Source organism: Mauremys reevesii, linkage group 9 (genome assembly GCF_016161935.1).
Source record: "Mauremys reevesii isolate NIE-2019 linkage group 9, ASM1616193v1, whole genome shotgun sequence".
NCBI classification, from domain to species: domain Eukaryota; kingdom Metazoa; phylum Chordata; order Testudines; family Geoemydidae; genus Mauremys; species Mauremys reevesii.
The window spans coordinates 85177547-85199642 of record NC_052631.1 but is presented as its reverse complement, the minus strand read 5'-3'; the positions used below and the strand labels follow the sequence as shown (position 1 = coordinate 85199642).

Genomic DNA, 22096 nt, shown 5'->3' with positions numbered 1-22096 from the left:
ACTTTGTGGTACCTTAGTGTTGCTTGGGCAGCAGCTTTAACAGGTGTTCAGCAATCACTGATGATAGCTCAAGTCCTGGTTCAATCTTTGCAAACTAACATCCATAACATTCCACACTGTTAGAGGCAAGTGTCTTTTCAGAAGTCTTTCAATTTTAAAATTCATCCATTATTAAAGACTATTATCATAAATACTGCAGGAAAAAAAATCTCCTGTATAATTCTGTGTCTGTGACATTAGACTTCACTGTTACTAAAGATCAGTCCGCAGCCGTGTGTTGGTTTCCACTCTCTCTCTCTGCGCACAGGAGCACTAAACCAAAGGTGCTACAGTAAGCAGCATTTTCAGATCAGTTATCTGTGTTACTCTGTGCCAAGCCTTCATTTTAATTTTTCTGACCTCATCAGTACCTCCCTGAATATGATGCAGTCTTTTCTCATTATATATTATAGAAATGTGCTCCAAGCAAAACCTTTGATCCCAACATTGAAGGATGTTCAAATTAGAAATCCAAATCTATATTTTCAAAATGGCTCCTTTCTTCATAATGGAAGGAGATGATTACCTTGGATCCAGACTTTGGGTGGTTTTGAAACTGAAATCCAGACTCTCTTTTTTTAGCTTGGGTTCCTATCTGACTGTTTTCTGTATCTATCTGAGCCTGACCATTAGGGTGTTTGGATTTCAGGGGTGAAATTCTGGCTGTATTAAAGTCAATGGGAGTTTTGTCACTGACTTAACATAGAACATAAGAACGGCCATACTGGGTCAGACCAAAGGTCCATCTAGCCCAGTATCTGTCTACCGACAGTGGCCAATGCCAGGTGCCCCAGAGGGAGTGAACCTAACAGGCAATGATCAAGTGATCTCTCTCCTGCCATCCATCTCCATCCTCTGACGAACAGAGGCTAGGGACACCATTCTTACCCATCCTAGCTAATAGCCATTTATGGACTTAGCCACCATGAATTTATCCAATCCCCTTTTGACTTTGTTGATGCCAGGACTTCACCCCAACATACTGGTATTTGTACCCCTCATTGCCTATGGTGTTACAAAATAGCTGTCATGGCTACCAGACGCTCATTGCCCTAGGTGTTCAGTTTGTCAACCTAAGCACCTGCACAAGTCTCCATAGTATCACAGCCCTGGAGTTCTCCCAACAGCAATATACTAGAGTTGAATGCGATTTGGTGGGTGTAGAGCCTTTGCAAAGGTTCTGCTGAACATGGTACAGACATACAGATCCAATGCTGTTCATAAATATTTATTATCAATAGGCAGCTGGAAATGTTACATCTGAAAAGGTAGAAACACCTTGAATTTCATTAGACATACATTTTTGGAAAAAAGTAAATGCTTTTTATTTTTTTTTTCAGTTTACAATTAAGCTAAAAATACACACAAAATAATTTCATTTGTTATGTACATCATTTCTCTTCATTTTTACATGTGTTTGGGAATGATACAGAGTTTGCACTGCTGACAGAAAATAGATAAGTAGGTAAAGCTGTTTCTCCCCCCCCCCTCAAGGAGGCTATTATTTAATGGCCAACTCTAGAGCCCTCAGTTTTTACACAGGCAAAATTTCCACTTAAGGGCAACAAGATTTTGACCAAAAGTTTAAAAAACCAAAATTCTTCTACCTATTGTTTTTAATCCTCTGGAGTAAAATGCCATTAAAATAAATGTGTTTAGATTCCAAACTATTTCTATGATTAAACTCTGAGAAGATGCAACTGAATGATAGATATTGCAAAAAGATGTTATTTGGCAAAATAAGCCCATTCCCGTTGGGCCTGCCATGTAGGAAAATAGGATACTTAAACTTCCTTTACCAGCCTTTCCCCTTCAACAGATCAGTCTATAGTTCCCAGACTATATCATATAAATAAATACAGCTTAGCTTTTAAATGAAACTGCACAATACCCCCAAGTAGCTACACTTAAAAAAAGCCAAACCTCAAAACCAAAGAAATTGACTCTTAATAGTCAAAAAGGCATCTCCTCTGAACTTTGTTGGCTAAAGATATCACAGTGTTTGTTAGCTAATTGTGCTAGGAAGTATGGTTCTTTGATCATCATTCTGTGTGTTTGTATGTGAGAGAGAGCAACCACATCTTGTCACTCTGTCCATGCCGCCAGTGTGAAAGTGAAAAAACAAACAGTGATGGAGGAAGAAGTGTTCAGAAGTGGTCTCTGAAGACCATTAGAAGTGCTGTTTTTTATAGCTGCTAAACTGTTCACTAGAAATTGGTCTCTGGAAGTTGTTCTGGAGGTCACTTTCAAGGTGGTTTCTAACAAGTGAGTTAATGTTCTTTTTCCTCTCTTTTGCTTTGCACACCTTTAAAAATCAAAGGAAGATTGATAGTCCTTCATTCAACAGAAAAACTACGATTCTGAAAATAAGGATCCAGCACTTCCACCACATTTCAAACACTTCTTTAGATAAAAGACATTATCTTTCTTTCTGCATCATGATTTGACTTGGAACATTAATCACTCCTATGGAAAAACACATTATGAATAAAAACACAAATTGATTTAACCTTGTACAAATGTTACTGTCTAAAACAGGGGAAAGAGTTGTAAGCTAATTTGTACAGGAAAGGGAATAATATAGCCAGATAATATAATATAAAAAGGAGTAAAAATGCTTGTTTTGAATGGTTAGCCCAAGCCACAAAAAAGTAAAAAAATCTTGTTTTAGTTCTGGGAAATGATTTATAGTAATTGGGTTTCATTTAACATGTTTAGTAAACTACAGACTATTTTGGTAACACTTTATTTTAGAAGTTCCATCATTGAGTTTGTTTATTATTCGCTGTAGATTCACTGATTCTAATTAATTTCTCCATTATGCATTTGAGAGTCACAGGTGCTTCCCTATGGGTGTCTCTGCTTCGACATGCCAGCTACACTTGTGCTACCTCTCTCTATGACATAAGGCTGCAATATATTGGTGAGACTTGATGTTCATTGAAACCCACTCTTGTGAGCAGGGGAAGGGATAAATTATACCTTGTCTATTTCAAAATTGGCAGAAGGCATTTTTTGTTAACCATTACTTTTAGTAATTCCAGGGTTTTAAGAATGGTTCAGACTTGTGCCTAACCAAACCCATCTAAAACTAGTTTTTAAGTGTAACATGCCAGTGGACTGGTAGAAGTACTAATGTAATTATGTGGAAATCAGCCATGAAGACTGCATAATGTCTCAAAATTTACACTTGTGGTAATGTTAATGAGCTAGGGATTAGCACCATTTTGACACTGGACCAAATTCACCAACATTCAACCTTTTCCAGCTAACATAATATATATATATATATATTTTCTTCTTGATTCTAGTCTTGGAGCAGAAAGGGAAAATGCTGAAAAAGCATGAAAAGCAAACAGCATTGCAATCCATCCCGAAGTAGGAAGTACTAGTAAGCTCAGGAAAATAGCTGGTTCTTGCACAATTTTCCATTTTGGTTTGAAGCCCCAGGAAGAAGTCAATGCTTATCCAAACTGCTGGGCACTTATCCAAACTAAACTCAAATTCTAAGTCTTTTGCCATTTGCCCATTAGTATAATGTACCGTTCACTTCCCCATAAAAATTCTCAGGTCAATCCCAGTGTGAAATGGGCCAAATCTTAGGCCTGGTCTACACTGGAGAGGGGGAAGGGGTCGATGTACGATATGCAACTTCAGCTATGGGAATACCGTAGCTGAAGTCGACATATCTTATTTCAACTTACCTCCTGTCCTCATGGTGCGGGATCGACGGCTGCGGCTCCCCCATCGACTCCACTACCGCCGCTCGCTCTCGTGGAGTTCCGGAGTCGACGGGGAGTGCGTTGGGGGATCGATATATCGCGTCTCATATAGACACGATATATCGATCCCCGATAAATCGATCGCTACCCGCCGATCCGGCGAGTAGTCTGGACGTACCTTTACAGTCCCTCTGCTCATTCAGTGTAATGGAACACTAAACTATATTGTACTGTTCAGCCACTAGCTGGCACTGTGTGTAAAATATCTTATGTAAAGCCAAACTTTGCCATACCTGGCAGAGTATCAAAGGATCTTTAATGAACACATCTGGTATATATAACCAAGCTCTGTAGTCAGTCCATATCTGGTACAGGAACATGACGTGGTGGCAGAAGTAAACTACGAACAGAAAGAGAAGAAACAAAGCAACAAAAGTTGCAGGATCTCATGAGCCACAGAGAAGGTTTTTTAGACTGGAAACAATGTTTTGCAAGATTTCGCATTGCTACCGAGCTCCACAAAGAAACTGGAGATATACAGGTATCTTCTTTAATTTATGCTATAGGGAAGCAGGCAAAGTATATCTTTAAATCCTTTGACTTTACTGAAGACAGTCACAGAGATGACTATGAAAGGTTCTGGTGCTGTGTTTGATGTGTACTTTATACCCCAGAGAACTGTGGTTTATGAAAGAGTGTGTTTTCAACAGAGAATTCAAGAACCGGGGGAAAGGTTGAATATTTTATAAGAGCATTGCATACATTGGCTGAAAACTGTGATTCTGGGAATGTAACATATGAAAATATCAGAGACAAGTTCATGACTGGGTTAACATAAAAAATCTTTCCCAATAGGTACAATTAAAGAGAGATTGAATCCTCGCCACAGCTGTGCAGATAGCAAAGCAATCAGAATTAGTCAAACAACGGAACAAAAGGCAGGAGCAACTTGAGAAACCTGAAACTAGCTTAGAAACTGTAAACAGATACTGGAGTGTTAACAGTTATCATAAAACCCCTGAGGCAAAGAGAGAGAACACCCAAGCTAAGAGGGACAAAATCCAGCCTACATGCACAAGATGTGGAACAAGTAATATCTCAAGAGATGATGCATGTCCAGGCAGAGGCACCTGGTGTAATAAATGCATGAAATATGGACATTTTGCAGCTGTTTGCTGCACCAAAGCATCAGGGAGTGCTCATATTAGAGACAATCAAGATCCATTGTTTCTGGGATCTGTCATATATGACGATGGAGAGCCTGCCTGGAGAGTGAAACTGAATATTCATGGCAAAATTATTTACTTTAAAATTGCCTCAGGAGCTGATGTCACATTCATCTCAGAAGCACTTACAATCACCTTCAACCCCTCCCAGAGCTGAACTCACCTGACACAGCTCTGACTAGTCCTGGAGATATTCTGAATTGCAGGGCCCAGTTCATCACAGAAACAATTTACAGAGACAAAAGCCTTGCATGCAGAGTGCATGTGATCAAAGGATCACAGACCAACAATCTTTTCAGCTGCAGCGCAGCCAGGATGGGCCAAGTGAGAAAAGAATGGAGGATTTGATGAAAATGGACTTTTGAAAGGAGATCCAGAACAAATCAACTTAAGAGACAATTTTGAACCATATGGTGTAGAAACATCTCTACCAGAGATACCTTAGAAGAGACTAGCAGCAGATTTTGTGTGAATTCAAAGGACATTGTTACCTGGTTGTCATGGGTTGTTTCTATATCGCTGGAAAAATAATGTTCTTGAAAGACATGTCACAGTGTTATCGAGATACTGAAGTGCACTTTTGCTCACTTCAGTATTCCAGAACAACTAGTGGCAGACAACAGACCACAATTAACTGCAGCAGAATTTGTCATTCCAAATTAAATATGAATTTAATCGTATTATGGGCACAATACCCACAAGCGAGCAGAGAGGCTGAGAGAGCTATATAGGCAGCCAAGAAAATACTATAGCAGGAATATCCATTTCTTGCTCTTCTGAGTTACAGATCTACACCAATAGTAGCTACTGGATGTAGTCCAGCACAACTCCTGATGGGAAAACAACTCAGAACTACTGTTCCCACTTTGGAAAAGAATCTGTCTCCAAAGTGTCCAGGCATGAAGAAAGTAGCCAAATCAGATAAAAAGGCTAAAAGAGCATATGAACATTTTTTACCACAGACGTCTCTCGGAGAACTACTGGGTCTAAAACCTGGTGACGCTTTGAGTAAAATTGGATGGAGAAAAGGGATGGACAACTCCAGCTGACATAAAGAAAAAGAATTCAGTACTCTGATTGTATGTAATCAAGACCGACAGTGTAGAGTTCAACAGAAACCATCAACATCTACAATTTGTTTCTCAGAAAAAGCAATCAACAAAACAAACTCTACATAGGACATGAAGCCTCAGGGATTCTCAAATGACCGCAGCCAGTTGTTGCAGCTAATGGACAGCCAGATGACCAAATTGTTTCGTATTCGGGTCATATGATTAGAAAACCAGTACAATTAAGAGACACTTAACACTGATATGTACTGAACTTGAAAGATAATGTGATATTGTAAACATTGTAAATGGTAGGCATGTCGAACTTAAAGGGGGAGTGTAATGGAATACTAAATTGTATTATACTGTTTAGCCACTAGATGGTACTGTGTGTAAACACCTTATTTAAAGCTAAACTTAGCCATACCTGGAAGAGCATTAAAAGATCTTATGATGAACACGTCTGGTGTGTATAACCAAGCTCTGTAGCTAGTCCATATCTGGTACAGGAACATAACAGTCTGCACTCAGATTAAAATCCTTTTGAAGTAGATTAGAACTTTTCCCTGAGTAAGGACTGCAGAATTTGGACCGAAGATGGAAGCAAATAAAAAGATGTAAGCTATGCCCATGCAAATCTATGGCCACATTTGGGAGTGGTGAAGGAAGAAAAAACATAAGTTCAGCGTAATGTATGTTACATAGGCAACAATAGAAAACATTTCTAGCAGGGTAGGACCGGAATCTCTTCTCACTGAAATAAATTGGTTTGCAATTGATGTCACAAGGATCAGGATGGGGCTTCACTCACAACTTCTCTGAGAGTTACACAACTTTTTCCTTGTACACCGTGCTATGCTACATCTCATAATACAATTGTAAAGTGTAATTTATGTAACTGTACAGCAGTTACACAATTCCCATACTATATGAGCATTCCCTTTTTTGTGTGCTACCGTACGTATCCCGAATGATTATGTTAACTCCATGTCAGTAATAGTGATTTCAGACATAGCTCCCATTGCCAGCAATGGGTGATGCATAAGACCACTCACTCTGTGAGGTTAACTATATATGGTAAAAGTTATCCTATTCCTATTCAAATTGCTTGCCGTGTGTACATGCAGTAATGCTAGACTGTACATGAAGCCCTCTTGTTACGTCTAGTGCATTAACCAATTTTGATCTCTTTAAAATGTAAGGTTTTATTTATACACTAATCATATATCACTTATTTAAATATTACAACTCTTAATATTTACATTTCTTTCTATTGCTGCTAAAAATATATTACATATCATACCATTAGAAAAAGAATGTGGAACACAAATAAATACAATAAAGTAACATGACGGGTGAGACATAATCCCATGAAAGCAAGGATGTTCGGAGTTTAGGCTGCTAGGTCACCCTGCTCTTGGTACCTGTCAACTGCAGAAATTTTCCTAAATCCTCCTGTCTGACCAGCACATTATTTTTTGTTTGTGGAAAACTGTCACAACTGACAGATAAAGCCTTACCTGAATTAGTTTTAAGAAAATAAATGAAAATATTTTACTAATATTGTCTGCTTACTGTATATAGCGCCTTTAATTCTCAAAAGTGCTTACAAACATTAAATAATTAAGACTCACAGCCCCTCTCCCCTGTGAGGTAGGTAAGAATATTGTCCCTATTTTACAGATGGGGAAACTGAGGCAGAAAGAGGCTAAGTGACTTGCCCAAGGTCACCTGGTGAATCAGTAGCAGAGCTGGGAATAGAACCCAAGATTCTTGACTCTTGGTCCTGTGCTCTAACCACTAAATATGTTTCCTCTGAAGAGATCACTTATGTAAATATTCAAGTATTTGTATATCTACTAATGTCGCAATAAGAGTCTGCAAAGATGTCTTTACTTAATTTCCTGTTTCTGAAATGTGCTCATTAATCTCTGACCTCAGTATAAACACCTCAGTTTTACTTATACTACATCTTAAATGTAATTGTGTGGTGTCGTGATCAGTGGTTCCTTTTTTGAGAGTGTCGCTTTGAAGAGTTGGGAGATGATGCGTAATTTAGGAGCAATCTCACATCAAAAGAAATCTAAAGATCTGCAAAAGGAGGGAAATCAAGTAAATATTCTTAACTTTGAGTTTCTTTGCACATGTTGAGAGTTAGTGTTGAAACACAAAGAATAAAGGCCACCAGAGCTGTGAGTGCGGAACTGATGCGTGCAAAAAGTTCTACCCCCTACAACTACTTTCCAAGGAAATTCTCAGCATCACACTAAATTTTACTCTCAGCCACACCCATGGGCAACCTAGAGAACAAAAAATGGTTCAATGAATATTTCAACTACAAAATTTCTTTTCAGCCCAAACAAAATTTTTAAATGGAAAAATCTTAATTTTGGCCCAAGTTTTTGGATTCTTTGATTCAATTTTTTTTTAACCAAAAACAAGTTTTAAATAAGAAAATAACTTTTTTTCCCCAGTTTTCACTTTTGGTTTTTATTTAAGAAAAGATTTTTTTCCTCAGGAAACTTACCATAAAAAATAGTTGATGTTTTTTAACTGGCTTTTGTACAACTAACTCCAGAGGGGTCCTACTGCCATAGTTGAAGAGAAGCTGGCCCTTCTGGCAGGTAGGAGCAGGGTGAAAGTTTTATAAATGCCCAATCGGGTGCTTTACCCTTTATATAGAGTGGTTCTTTGTAATGAAATAGTTGTGTTCAGTTGAAAGGCTTGATGTAATTTGCTCTTATTTAGGGAGTGAAAAATATCTCAGCCACCAAAAAAATCCCCAGAAGACCCAGCCAAGGGGCCATGGTGGCACAACATATCTCTCACCCTCAACTTAACTTTACCATAGATCTGTGTGTGCAGCACTCTCTTGTTCCTGTGTCCTTTGCGGGCACAGCAAGGCAAACCATCTAATGCTGTTTGGACAGATGAGGTTTATGAATCCAGAAGTCACTGTTGCGTTCTGTTTATGCACTGCTACGAAGTGGCAACTATGTTGCATTGTTTGATGTGTGAACTGGCGGAGACAAAAATGCTGCAGTTGAAGGACTGGCTGTAATCACGGCCAATAGCAGTGTGCTCACTGTCCTGATGGAGTAAAACCTCTTCCACACTCAGAGCCATCAACCCTGATTGTAGCCCAGTCTCCTTGAGCTCTGCTGATAGAATCTGCATTGCCATCCCAGGAGTGATTTTTATTCTTGCTTGCTAGGCAGGGAACAGCACTATGGCTGGCCAGCCCTGTTCAGAGATTCATAAACTACAAAGTCGGTAGGTGAAGCATGAGGGGATTTCAGACACTCTCTCTGCCTCCAGCTAACTGCTCTTTCAAATGCTTGCATTCCTAAACAAATGCTCGGTCAGGTTGGTTTGTAAGTCTTCAGAAAGTGCTTGCTCTGGGGTGGGGATGCTCCTTTCATTATTCCCTCCAATCTACCCTGAATACCATCCTTGTGCATAGCTGGCTTTGGGGTATGAGTAGGAAGGGAGGCTGGATTTGTTTATGAATGAGCAGCAACCTCCCTCCCGTCCTGGGAATTTGCATATTTTTGGTGTGCAATCCTGTTAGTGCTTCGTTCCCCCTCACAAGAAGAGGAAATGTAGCATCAAAGACAATTCAAACCACCTTGTAAGCATGAGAGCCTGAAAGCTTTTCACTGTGCCTTAACTGTGGGACAGGCTTAAATATTTAGGGCTGAATGTTGCATGGGGCTCAAGTAGCATAGTCAATACAATTTGCAATCAGGAACTTTACACCAGTGGCTCATCTTGCTGAACACCAGAGCTGGCTTAGAGCCACAAAGCCCAGACTGAGCTGCACTGAAACACTCCACAAGGCTTGCGTGCTGAGACCCAAGGTTTTGTTTTGACCCATAATAGCGATAGAGGCTAGCTGTGAATTTGATTTACAGCTGCAATTTCCTGTCTAGGATCCCAGATTTTTGGTTTGGGCTCATCCGTACTGAGAGGCGACCTCATTTGTAACATATGGGTGTCCAAAGGAACCATCTGCCGAAACAGCTTTCCTACTGGCAGAGAAACGGATATTTAATAATCAGGCAAAATGTGTCATGCTTGGGCGTTTTAAACCAGGAAAGGAGCTACTGTAACTGGGAGTCCCTGGAGCTCCAGCCACTTTTCAGAAAAAAGGGGTGTCGCCAACTGTGGACTCAGCTGTTCACAATGTTATTACAGTAAACTCTTCTCCAAACAAGCCACAGCCATGTGCAGTTCGGACCTGATCCTGGAAGTCTCAATTTCATTCCCTTCAGCAGGACCTGAGCTAGCTTCACACCTCATAGGATCAGAACCCTGAAGATCACTGCCCTGAGCTAACCCGGGTAGCTTTCTTTTAAGGGAATCTATGTATCGAATCACGGGTGCCCCTTACAGCTGTCGTCTGCATTTCTCTTGGGGAGAATACATGCTGCCCCACGTGCTCTCCTGAGCACTCTTCTTGAGCCACTCCCTCTGCACATTCAGGCCCTGATTTAAGCAAATCACTTAATATCCTCCTGATGGTCTATTTCCACCATGATTCCTACAAGAAAGCAACTGACTAATAATGGCAAGGGAGAGGGGTGATTGGTGCTAGTCTACATATCTCAACAGCAACAACCAAGAAAGTTCTGTTATCAAGCACTGCGTTATCAGAATCACCTGTATGTTGTATTACATCCCCTCCCCTACGTCTGTGTGTCTCCTTAAGACTGTGAAGCTGTTTGGGCCGGGGACAGTACCATCCTTTATGCTTACACAGCGCCTAGCACACCGTAGCACTACTGGAAACAAATGATAAGGGCTATCTACTGCCGTGTTCCACTTTGGTGCAGCTAGAATAGAAACTGCATGGGCAAAGTTCAAGCTGGTGTTGCTTAGGCAGGTTTTAAGGAATGCAATTCATGAAAACAAGGAAGATGGTCTCTCTTAGAGCTTGATAGCACAGCAGGAGAGCAGTTTTCTGCCTAAAACATTGTACCATCCAGGACTGAAAAATCTGTAGGCAACAAAAAGTCAAGGCAGCACTAAAGATGGGCCCAAGCCACAAAATTCAGATCTGAGTTTCAAACACAAGAGATTCAGGGTGGCTCAGATGTGGGGCTTTGGTACAACCCAGTACAAAGATATAGGAGCCAGTTGTAAAATTCAGCCGGTGGGTTGTATTTCAAACACAGGCAGGGATGTTTGGATCCTGGATTTTAGTTCAGTCCCATCTTTATGCAGAGCCCTAGAACTATGCCAGACCCTCGATTTCTCTTTCCGTGTAAAAGGCGTCAGTAACTCTACTTCTAATGAGAGGGGTATCGGATTGCTAAATGTATCTGAGAAATGAAAAATGAGATCAGTATAAGCAGAGCACGTAACTTAACAGGTGATGGTAACTGGCTGATACACTTCTCTCATTTCAGTAATAGTTTACATTGAGACTGTAATGTACAACCTTAAAAATGCACACAAGTGAAATAATCAGAGGCTGTATTGCTTAAAAAAGAAAAAGGCCAGTTATAACTGGATACCCCTTCTGACAATTCTTCCAGTCTGGTTCTTAGTCTCCAGTTAAGCTACTTTTCACTAGCTGGTACCGTGGAGCAGTGAAATGAGGAGAATGTGCAACATACAGCAGGGGTGGCTTGAGCAGAGGTCCATGGGTTTCACTGCACCCACAGAAATGAGGCCCAGATGAACTGGTGTGCACTGGGGGCACTTTTTCAGGGCCCTCATCTCAGGTTTGGCCCGGCTGCCCCTCCTTGGTAATAGGGGGGGCGACTGGGACAAATTTGAGTCAGTGGTGGTGTGACCTGGTACACAGGTTCACAGACTCACCTGGATTTTGTGCCTCCCATTGGTAGTGCAGGGAGTGACTCACCCACCCTGGCCAAATCCAGATCTCACTTTGGATGAGGTCCAAGGTGACTGGGTCAGGGATACGGATCCCACCAGCAGCGGGGCTGGAGCTCAAGGAGAGGCTGGACCATCCCCCAGGCTGCATACAGGGCACAGGCCCCCCAGTCCCCATGGAGAGGAAATAACCCCCCTAGGCCTGGGCCCTCTTTGTCTTCCCCATTCCTATAGGGAGAGAAATGACCCCTCCCTCGGCCCTCTTTGACTCCCGATCTCCTCCCATTCCTGCAGGAAGAGCAGTGACCCTCAAAGGCCTGGGCCCACTATGATCCCCCTCCTCTCTCCCCCTAATCCCTGCACCCATTGAATCAGGAGGCAACATCTGTCTCTGCCATCCAGTGAACAACCAGATCGTTTGGATTAGAAAAGAAACTGTACAGGTCCTTCACTCTGCCACCAAAACATCTGAGGTTTATGGGATCTGAAGACTGGATCTGCATCAATAAAAGAACCTTGGGGTTTACAGTAAGCGCATACAGGCTAAGCATACCAATTGGTAGGGAACAGCAGTCTGCACCTCTGCTGCTAAGTATTGAACATCCTTAACATTGGCCCAAACTGGTAAATAGTTCAGCATCGGTGAATGTAAAAAGGCAAATAAAAAAAATGTGGTAAAGGTGGCTATAAAACAGGCTAAAATAACTAGAGTCCTACACCCCATGCTAGGGACCAAAAGGGAATCCTGACTCTGAATCATCGGTGACAGCAAACAATGACAAATATTTAGCTACGTCCTATAGCAGGTGTTCAATAGCTTTACTTATAGCCGAGTTGTAATATGATCTTCCTGCCCCTCCTTCCACTGGTTTATAAGCAAGTCACAGGTCTCTCCCCAGGAGTCAAACACATCCTCGGTGGAGTCTATAAGTTTGGAATTAGAGGAGCAAATATTGGAAGCACAGTGAAGAGAGCTGGTACAAACCATAGGGCATTCCTTGCTCTGTCCTGTAAGTCTCATGTTCCCACTGTAGTCCACCTCATTGAGGTTAATTTCACTTTTGGAACAGTTCTCTTCTCTCTCTTTATCGATCTGAGAATATTTAATGTCTTGCCACATGTAATGTGGCTGAATAACTCCATCTGAAATAGTGTACATAGGCTCTGAATTTGGCTCAGGCACATGTCCATTCATCTTCGAGAAGAGGAGACCCAGTCTTTTGAAAGACTCTTTCTTGGAGCTTGAAAGCCTCTGAACCCTATTCCCGTTTCGGACAAAAGAGCGCTTATTTATTCCGTTGCTTTTTGGTTTCTCTTCCACAATTTCAATCCCAGACATAGTTTTAATCAGAGCTGACACATTGAAATCTTTTTTCTTGTCGTCTATATTGAAAGAAACACTCTTGGCTTTAGCTTTTTCTCCAGCACCATCCTCGTTGGTTTCATCCTTTTGGGAGACCTCTGTGCTGCTAGTAGAGTAACTTCTCCTCTGGGGTTTCCTGTTTCCCAAGAGGTCAAGAACTTCATAGCGAAAGCTAGATATGTCCTGCTTTAATTCCTAAGGCAAGAGGGAAAATGAGTTACACTCAGAAGCTTCATCTGTGACATGAAAGAATGTATTCCCCTGAGAGGAGTGTTCAAAGTTATGCAAATGTCTGATACCAAATCACTATGTACAAGAATACCAGATAAATCTTTCATTATTCAGCGGCTGAAGGAACATTTTAGTAATTCTGTGCCTAGAGAGAGCCTCGCTAGAACTCTATGTCTCTAACAGCCATTAGACCAGCCCTCTTGACACCAAGAAAAAAAACGGAATAATTGTTTTTAAAAACCTAATGAAGATGTTCACCCATGGGGTGAATGGGGGCGGGAGGGGGCTCTGCTGAAATTTACAAGCATTAATGTGACTCTGTCTTAGTTGATGGGCCCCACATTTAACTTGGGTGACAAATGTTTCCCTCTTTGGGGCTGACTCCCCCAGAAACTCAAGCATACTAAGGAAAAGACATAGCCCATCTGTCACACGCACACTGTGATGTTTCATCTGTTGATTGTCATCTAAGTCTGTCTCTTCATGGCTGCCTTTGATTGTTCTGCGATCTTGCATAATCATATTCCTTGCCACTGGTGTTATTGTTCATACACACAATCTTTGGTCTTATCTAGACTAGCATTTAAAAGTGTGATGTTAAATGAAATTAGCTCAGTCTGATTAACACCTTCTAAAATCCTAGTCCAGACAAAGCTATTGCACTTTAGAACATGCTAAACTGCTAAAGCCTAAAGGGAACCAGAAGGGGGCGTGGACCTTGCCTGCTCACAAGAATGCATGTAGATATACATGTCACAGGTATGCTCAGAACAAATAATACTGAAAAATCCTTTCATCAGTAGGTCTCAAAGTGCTTTACAAAGGAGCTGGCATCACTGAGGTGGTGTCACTGAGTGTTATGAGAGGCAACTGTATTACAGAATAATGGATTACCTTAAAATTTTCTTCAGTTAATCCCTCGTTGGTTTTGGAATTTCGTATCATTGCTGCAACATATCTTTTCACTAGATTTCTGATCACTTCCTGAAACATAAAAGAACATGAATGATTCAGCTACCTACTTATTGAGGCCAAACGGGGCAGTCTCGTGTTTTCACTATCTGTGACGTCTCTGTCCCACTGTTTGCGGAGTCACAGACCTGCCATTGGTGTTGAAAAATGGGGCATGTTCTTTCAAACATAATGAAGCATTATAAAGAGTTATAGATCTTGCATCTTGAAAGCTCAGCAGTTAAGCATAAGTCAAAGTCCTGTATTTGCATTGTGTGTATGTAACAATGCTTGCGTGAGAAGAGATTTCATGCCTCAGCCTTCTTAATTTGACACATGACTTCAAGGCACTTAACTTCTCTGCCTTGCTTTCCCTATTTGTAATATGAGGATAATTACCCACATCGTAGGGATAATATGAGTCTTAATTGGTTAAAGGATGTCAAGTGCTTTTAAAATTACAGCACAAGTCTCATACATATGCCAGGTATTATGGAACTGTTAAATATGTCACTTGGAGATTTGTTTTTCCCACACTCATGAGTCATGGACATCTCCATAGCTAAACAAATACATTTACTGAAGAACAGCCAAAACTTGCTGGATTCATTTAGAGCCACATGAGCCCACATGGATATCAACTGGGGTCCCATGGAAGTAAATGGGAACCACGGACATCTATCCAAGGGCATAGTCTATCCTGAGGGTGATCAGTCTAACATATGTTAACGGCTCCATCCTGCGAGGCTTCCAGATCTTGAGCACCTATTACTGGTACTGGGATCTGAAGATGTTCTCCATTTCACAGGATAAGCTCTTAGTGACTCGCCCTAGGTCTCTGACTCCTTCTGTGGTCCTGGGCATTCAATTCAGACTGAATTTTTGGTGGGAAGAGATCCATTTGTAAGTAAAAGTATGTGCCCATTTGCCCCTGCCTTTGTGTAGGTCATTGCTATCATTACATAAGCAAATTGGTTTTTAGCCACTGTAGATGTGTTCACAAACATAGGTGCGCAATTGAATGTGCATTTTTCAGCATGCCAGTAGGTCTCTTCCCACTCCAAACCTCTCTGTGTCTGTAAGTGGGGAGAGTAAATCTATGATACGTGTCCCTCAGGCAGACTGTCAAGGTGAATTCTTTAGGGCAGGATGTTCAGAGGAAGCCTTAACTCCAGGGGCATCTTTGAAAATCCTCTTTGTCAACAGCCCGGTGAAGTTAAAAAGCTCTGAGAACTACATTTTCAAGAATGACCGTGGATGCCTTGACTTTGTGGTGCCCAGCTTAAGACATATAAGAGAGGCCTGAGTTTCAGAAACGTACCAAGTGCCTGTTCTCTGAAACCTAAGCCCCTTTAAGATGTCTCAATTTTAGACCCCTAAAAATTGAAGCACCGAAAATCATCAGTCACTTGTGAAAATGTAGGCCTGATGTACTATGTAACAACATTCAGGGGATTTAGTATTATTGTTTTCCCTTCCAGAATACTGGTATAATGCATTCAACTGCGTTCAAGCAGCTGGTATTGTAAATACACATTCATCCTGTTATAAGTTGAATCTGATGAATTCTTGAACCCGGGCAGGCTAAGAATAAATAGAAGCTACAAAAGTCTTTGCAGCAGGAGAAAACATTCCTCTCATCTGAGCCTTCCTCAGTCATAAATAGATCCAAATTGCTCCTTATTTGTGATGAATCTCAGAATTCGTTGCAAAAATAAGGCTAATCTTTTTTACTTTTTAAAGCAGCAATTTTGATGAAGATTTCACTTCACCTCATGACCAGGCATGAAATCTTGGCTCCACTGAAGTCAATGGGAATTTCACCCAGTGTTTGCACTGTATTTGAAGAGGTGAAAGGCCACATCTGAGTCGCTGACCCGAGCCGCACAGACCGTTTGGAAGAAGCCAGGCATATTTTATTCCACAATGAGCCAAAACCTCTTAGAGCTTGTACACGCATCAAAATACATTACAGCACTTTGCAGCCAGCAAGGTGTCACGAATCAAGCACGAGCAAGAAATAGGCAATAAATGACTTAAGGTACTGGAGGCTTTACCTGGTAATGTTGATTCTGAATCAGGTTGTCAGCATGCCGTTCCTGCAATTAAATAGATACATGTATATTACATGGGCATCAGTCACGTCTCCATGTTTCCCACTGGCTCTACTAAAAGCAAAGGGATACTGGACTCTGTGAGCCTGAATTAATAAATAATACTCTGGGCAAATGAAATACTAAAATATAAGGCTCCTTACTGTGAATGTTTTTAGGTTTTCATGCCTCTTCTGTTCATCCTCAGAGTCCATGTCTGGGCACAGTTGCTTGTGGATCCACTTGCAAAGGTACCAGATTGACTTGGGACTTGGGATAATATTAAATGGAGGGGGCAGAGTTCCACCTTCATCAAAGTAACTCATCCACAGCTTTGTCCGTGCAAACTTCCACTCAATATCCGCGTGGTCCTGGGAAAGATGGAAACAAAATGTTACTAGCTGCAGGCAAGCTGCATTAGAGGGCACATTGAGAACCACTGGATATGTATCAGCTTAAAGGTTGAGTCCTGCGAGACGATATCTGTATTAATTCCCATGTACTGAAGGGGATCTCACATGATGAATGAGAGACAAATTCAGCCCTCTATAGCCCTTGTCCGTGTAAATACAAAATCGGTATGAAATGTAGCACAATACTGAGAAATGCAGCAACACCAACATTTAGTGAAAAGTGTTTCCCGTGTCAAAACCTGGGTTCGTCATTTAAGATTTGTCCTGCCACTATTAATGGTTTCACTGACACCTAAAGCTGAGCAAGGAAAGTCATTCCTTGGGCTGAGCTAGCACCAGTGAAGTCATCCACTATGAGAGGAGAAAAAAAGAACTTTTCAACTCTTATTTTCAAATATCATTGTTTTTCCTTTCCTAGTCTGCAGGTGTCTTCAGATACTTCTCTGGGAAAGGATCTTAAACAGTTGTTGTGTTTTGTTTTTAAAGCTACTCTTATTTTAGCTCTTATACATTTTAGATACAATAACATCAATCTTGATAAAAAGGATACATTTTATTGTGCACTAGAATTGAAACCTGGAGTCTGCATCATACTGATGCAAGGTTAAAAACACAATTAGATGCATTTTGCCTATTTTTCCATTTTCATCCTCATTGGTATAGTTGACGTATCTAGTGCATTACATCCAAAGACTTCAAAGCACTCCACAAAGATGGGTAAGCTAATAGCCCCATTTTCCTGCTGCACAGAGAGGTGACCTGACTGGCCTAAGGTCACAATCAAGAATGAGGGCCCTACTTTGCTGGGTACTGTATTAACATGTAACACAAAGATGATGCCTGAGCCAAAGAGCTTTAAATCTAAACTGTGAAATGTCTATCCATAAAAGGTATTTGGAAGTATTGTTTCCTGTCTATGGTAACAAATCTCACATTGACTGCAGAGAGACACATCTGACTTGAGCCAGGATTTATAGACACCCTCCAGCTTTTCAAACTGGATCATGTGCTATGTCTTTTGTACTTTAATTTAAAAAGTGTCATTGTTTCATATGCTCTGTAGAAATCATACTACTGGGCACAAAAGAAGATTTCTTGAGTCCTTCGATCAGAACAGTACTCAACACAGCTTACAAAGTGACTCGGAATTGCAATGGTGAGGATGTACGTTGTGTATTGTTATCCACACAGGGTACAGCACTGGGCTGAGAGCTGTGACGCTGAAGCTGTTTGGTTGTTTAGCATTTATGTTAACACTACCTGACGTCAGATGACAATATGGCCTGATTCACCCTGCACTGGGAGGGGGCAGCCATGGAATTTTCTGCTTGTGCAGCCATTTCCATGAAGGGTGGCATCTGCAAACCCATCGGACTGGGATGCTGCTCCCCAGAGCTGAACACTGGAGGAAAAGTGTAGGGTGAGGTGATGTGATTGGTTGCTTGTGAGCATGTTTGTACTCAGCATTCACTAACTACAGCACAGCACTGATGCTGGCTAAGGTTCCCCTACACTATGAAAATGGGCACACTGGGTTCTTGGCTACATGGCATTGTCCTGACTTGGTTAAAATACAACCAGGTCTTGCCAGTTGAGATGGAACAGAACCATGTTGTGATCACGCATCCACATCATGCTACAGCTCTGGATTTCAATAGGGCTGCAGCATAAGTCAGGAACACGTTCAGTTCAGCCCACGCAGGAAGCATGTCAGATCAGCACCACACTATAGCAGGGGCGTCGAGACCATTGACCCAAACTGCAAACCCCGTATATGATGGAAACCACTTCAAGCCGCAGCACCCCTATTTCCAGCACCTATGCACTGTAGCCAGGTTTTCCGCACTGGTGGCTTTCTAAACATAGGTGGGATTGTGGAAAAGGAATTAAAGAATAATTAATAGGGGATGTTTGTCAATGCAGTTAGTTTAGCTGGCTGCTAGCTGTGTGTAAACCTAATGAGTAAACTTAGAAGTGAGGCAGAGGTGAGGCAGAGAGTAAAAAAAAAGTAAAATTACTGTAACTGACCTATAAAATAATAAAATACTTGTGTCTTTTGAAAAACAAGGAAAAAGAAAACAAGATAGCAGAAAGGCTATGTATTTGTTAAATTTATTTTGTGCTTTTTTGTCTATGTTATATTGAAAAATTGTCTGTAAAAAAAAGGCTTGCTGTAATTGTTTACCAGTTGAGAGACCTGTCTGGGACTGGGGTGACCCTGTGTCCTATGGCACTCTCTCCCTCCATTGTAATTACTGGAGAAATAATAAAGTATTTGATTTTGCTGCACCCAAAAGAAAAAGCGAGAACTGAGTTTTTCTCCGACAGGATCACAGAGGCAGTTCGCCTTGCCTTGCCTTTTGGCCTATGTTACATTTTGGCCAGATCCTCTGGATGGGCATAACTATAAGTAGCACCGAAAGGCATTAAAAGAAACAGCATCTTAACTTAACAGACAAGCTGGAGCCGAAATATATGCAGCTGCATGAAAGCTTTATAGGCAGCCTTCTCCCAGGGAACCTACTGGAGCTGTGCAGGAGGGTTGCCAGAAAGTAACCAGACCCACTTAACCCTGGCTACTATAATAGCCAACCAAGATTTCTCTTCCTCATTGTGCAGAAGAGATGTACTACCCGGAGTACAGAGAGGCTAGGAACAGCAGCCTGAGCGATGCTAATACTTTTAAATGGCCTCCGTTTACTGTGGAAATGAACTTTGCACTGTATGATGATGAATTTTAAATGCAAGACAAACTTTTGGAAAGGAAAGGTGGGAGAGAATCTTTTTCCTGGCGCACATCTGTGTGTGCACACTTGCACGGACATTCAGAGTATCACAGATACATTTCCTACAATTTGCAACATTTTGTTATATGGTTGCAAAACTTTCATGCTGATACCTAATCCCCCCAGCAAAACTCAGCGCAAGGCCGAACATACTAAACACACATCTAAAATCATCCCAAGTGGTCTTTTATTAGCCTTTTTTATCCATGTGGCTGATCCCAGATATCTTAGTAAATATAGCAATGCAGTAAGGTCCTACAGGATAAAGCGCTAGCAAGTCTTTATTTATTGTTGGACAACTGCTTTGCCTAGTGTTATATTTTAGTCCAAGCACTGAAGTGTTAGTTATTTCACAGAGCAGGCACATGGACAGAGTTGAAGTCCATGAAAGTTGCTGTTTTCCTGTGGACTAGAAGAGACCAAAGTTGATATGTTGTTGCAACTACTATTCTAATTTGCCTCTATGTGTTTCTAGCTCAGAGACAGGGATGGGAAAAAGAGACTAGTTTCAGAGATACTAGAGAGAAGGCTGTCAGAAACTGCTGATCAGCTTGTGCCCTGTAACAGGAGATTTGATAGCCCTTGTATAGGTTATCCTAATTTGTGTCATTGCAATTTCTATTCTTATTCATGTGTCTAATTGTCTTTAATGTCACTAAGTTATTTGTTTCAATAATGTTCTGCAGTTGCAAGTTGCACAGGTTGGTCATATGTTGTACAGAGAAGTATTTCTTGATTCACAAACCCAAATCTCTTTTGCTACAGCTTCTGATTCTTCCCTTGTGTTACTTTCTTGCTCCCTGAGAGTCACTCTAATCTTCTGGCCACTGATTCATCAGCATTCAAAATAAACACAAGCATGGCTAGAAGATGGGATCATTCTGCATTTTTTGTCCATTTTTAATGGTCTTCTGTATATTTTGAGTATGACCTTTGAATCTGTATGTAGCTTAGTGTTTAAACCCCATCCAGGGATTGGCAGAGAGCTCTCTCTCTCACACACACACATGCACCCAATATCACAATTGCCTACTGTGGCTTGCAGGGTCTGATAGGGTAGTAGGGTTTGGCCAGCTGTGGTGAATTGGTGGTACCTAATTTCCTGCAACATGTTATAAGAAGGCTGAATGCTGGCTGGAGGACCTAGCTGGTAGTGGGAGATAAGTGGCAGTTGCAGGGAAGAATTAGTAGGAAGGAGGCAAACAGCTAGTTTTTTGTTGTTTTGTTGGGGGTGGGGGTGTTTAACCAAACTGACATTTTGTCTGAATTAAGCCTTTTTGATTTCTCCATTTCAGACCACAATAGGGCCTGGTGTGTGGGGGGGTGTATGTGTGCAGGGTGTGGTGTGGGTGTAAAGTTTTGGGGTAATTTTGCATGGCCCCTATAAAACTAAATGCGCCCATCTTTTGGGCTGGGAGAACCCAGGTCCCAAATCCATTTGAGCTTCACCTGATTTGTCACACACACGCAACTCTAGTATGATTTCTTTTAAAAAGGCAAACAACTTGCTAAAATCTGACCCGGATTAGCCAATCTTGTCCTCATTTGCTGCTGTGAATTCCCTGGAGATTCCAAATCAAGCTTGTTTCAGTTCTTTGCACAGCTGTTTTGAGAACTTGAATGATTAGGGCAAAGCTATTTTGGTGGTAGTTTTACACTGGGAATGTGCAATGGAAAGGCTATTTAGTTTTACTGAGAACATTTGTGTGTCAGGCAACTGCCCTTTCCTCATTCAAATCCCTCCTTAGAACACAGGTCAGAGGCAAAGTTGTTCAGTGATCACCCACCACAAAGCAAAGTACTTCTTAAAAAAACCATCTGTCCTGCTTTGAGTTTTGTGCTTCACTGATCACTCAGTGCATTATAGGCCAAACTCATTCCTGCAGCGCACTGAAGTTAGTGCAGCTCCCCCAAGGATGAATATGGCCCTATGTATTCGACTTTGTGGTCAGCTCAGTTTTGAGTGTAAGTTCCTCAGGGAAGGGACTGTCGCTTTCTCTGTGCTGTACAGGGCTCAGACCACAATTGACATTTAATAAGTAACAAAGACCCCTAATAAGGCAAGTTGATGGCATTTCTTTGAGACGTGTGTTTATGTGAGGGAGAAGGGTGCTGCTGTTTCACAGAGGAATATTAAAAGAGCAACTTGATTAAAATGTCACTCTCAGTAGCATCAGTCATATTCCAGGTATCTCAACATACCATCCAGAGCAATTCACTTAATGCAACCTGGAGTGACTGTAGAGAACAGGAGTATTCTGTACTTAGCACTGACAGCTCAGCTAGGCTTTGGCATTGTCACCACTTCTACTGAGAGAGAGAGAGGAGAGGTTGGCCAGGATATGAAGCTTATCCCCTAACCTTTCACCACAGCCGGGCAGA

General features: G+C 41.4%; 1 protein-coding gene across 1 annotated transcript in view; it reads right to left on the bottom strand.

Annotated features, from left to right (window-relative positions):
* Positions 1-12556: 12556 nt before the first annotated feature.
* Positions 12557-22096, bottom strand: part of TRPC5 (transient receptor potential cation channel subfamily C member 5) — a 141128-nt gene continuing 131588 nt past the window's right edge. The window contains exons 8-11 of the mRNA XM_039486939.1: positions 16680-16886; positions 16480-16521; positions 14366-14455; positions 12557-13435 (exon numbers count right to left, since the gene is read on the bottom strand). Coding sequence (XP_039342873.1) covers positions 12701-13435; positions 14366-14455; positions 16480-16521; positions 16680-16886 — 1074 coding nt within the window. The 3' untranslated portion in view covers positions 12557-12700. The remainder of the gene's footprint in view (positions 13436-14365; positions 14456-16479; positions 16522-16679; positions 16887-22096) is intronic.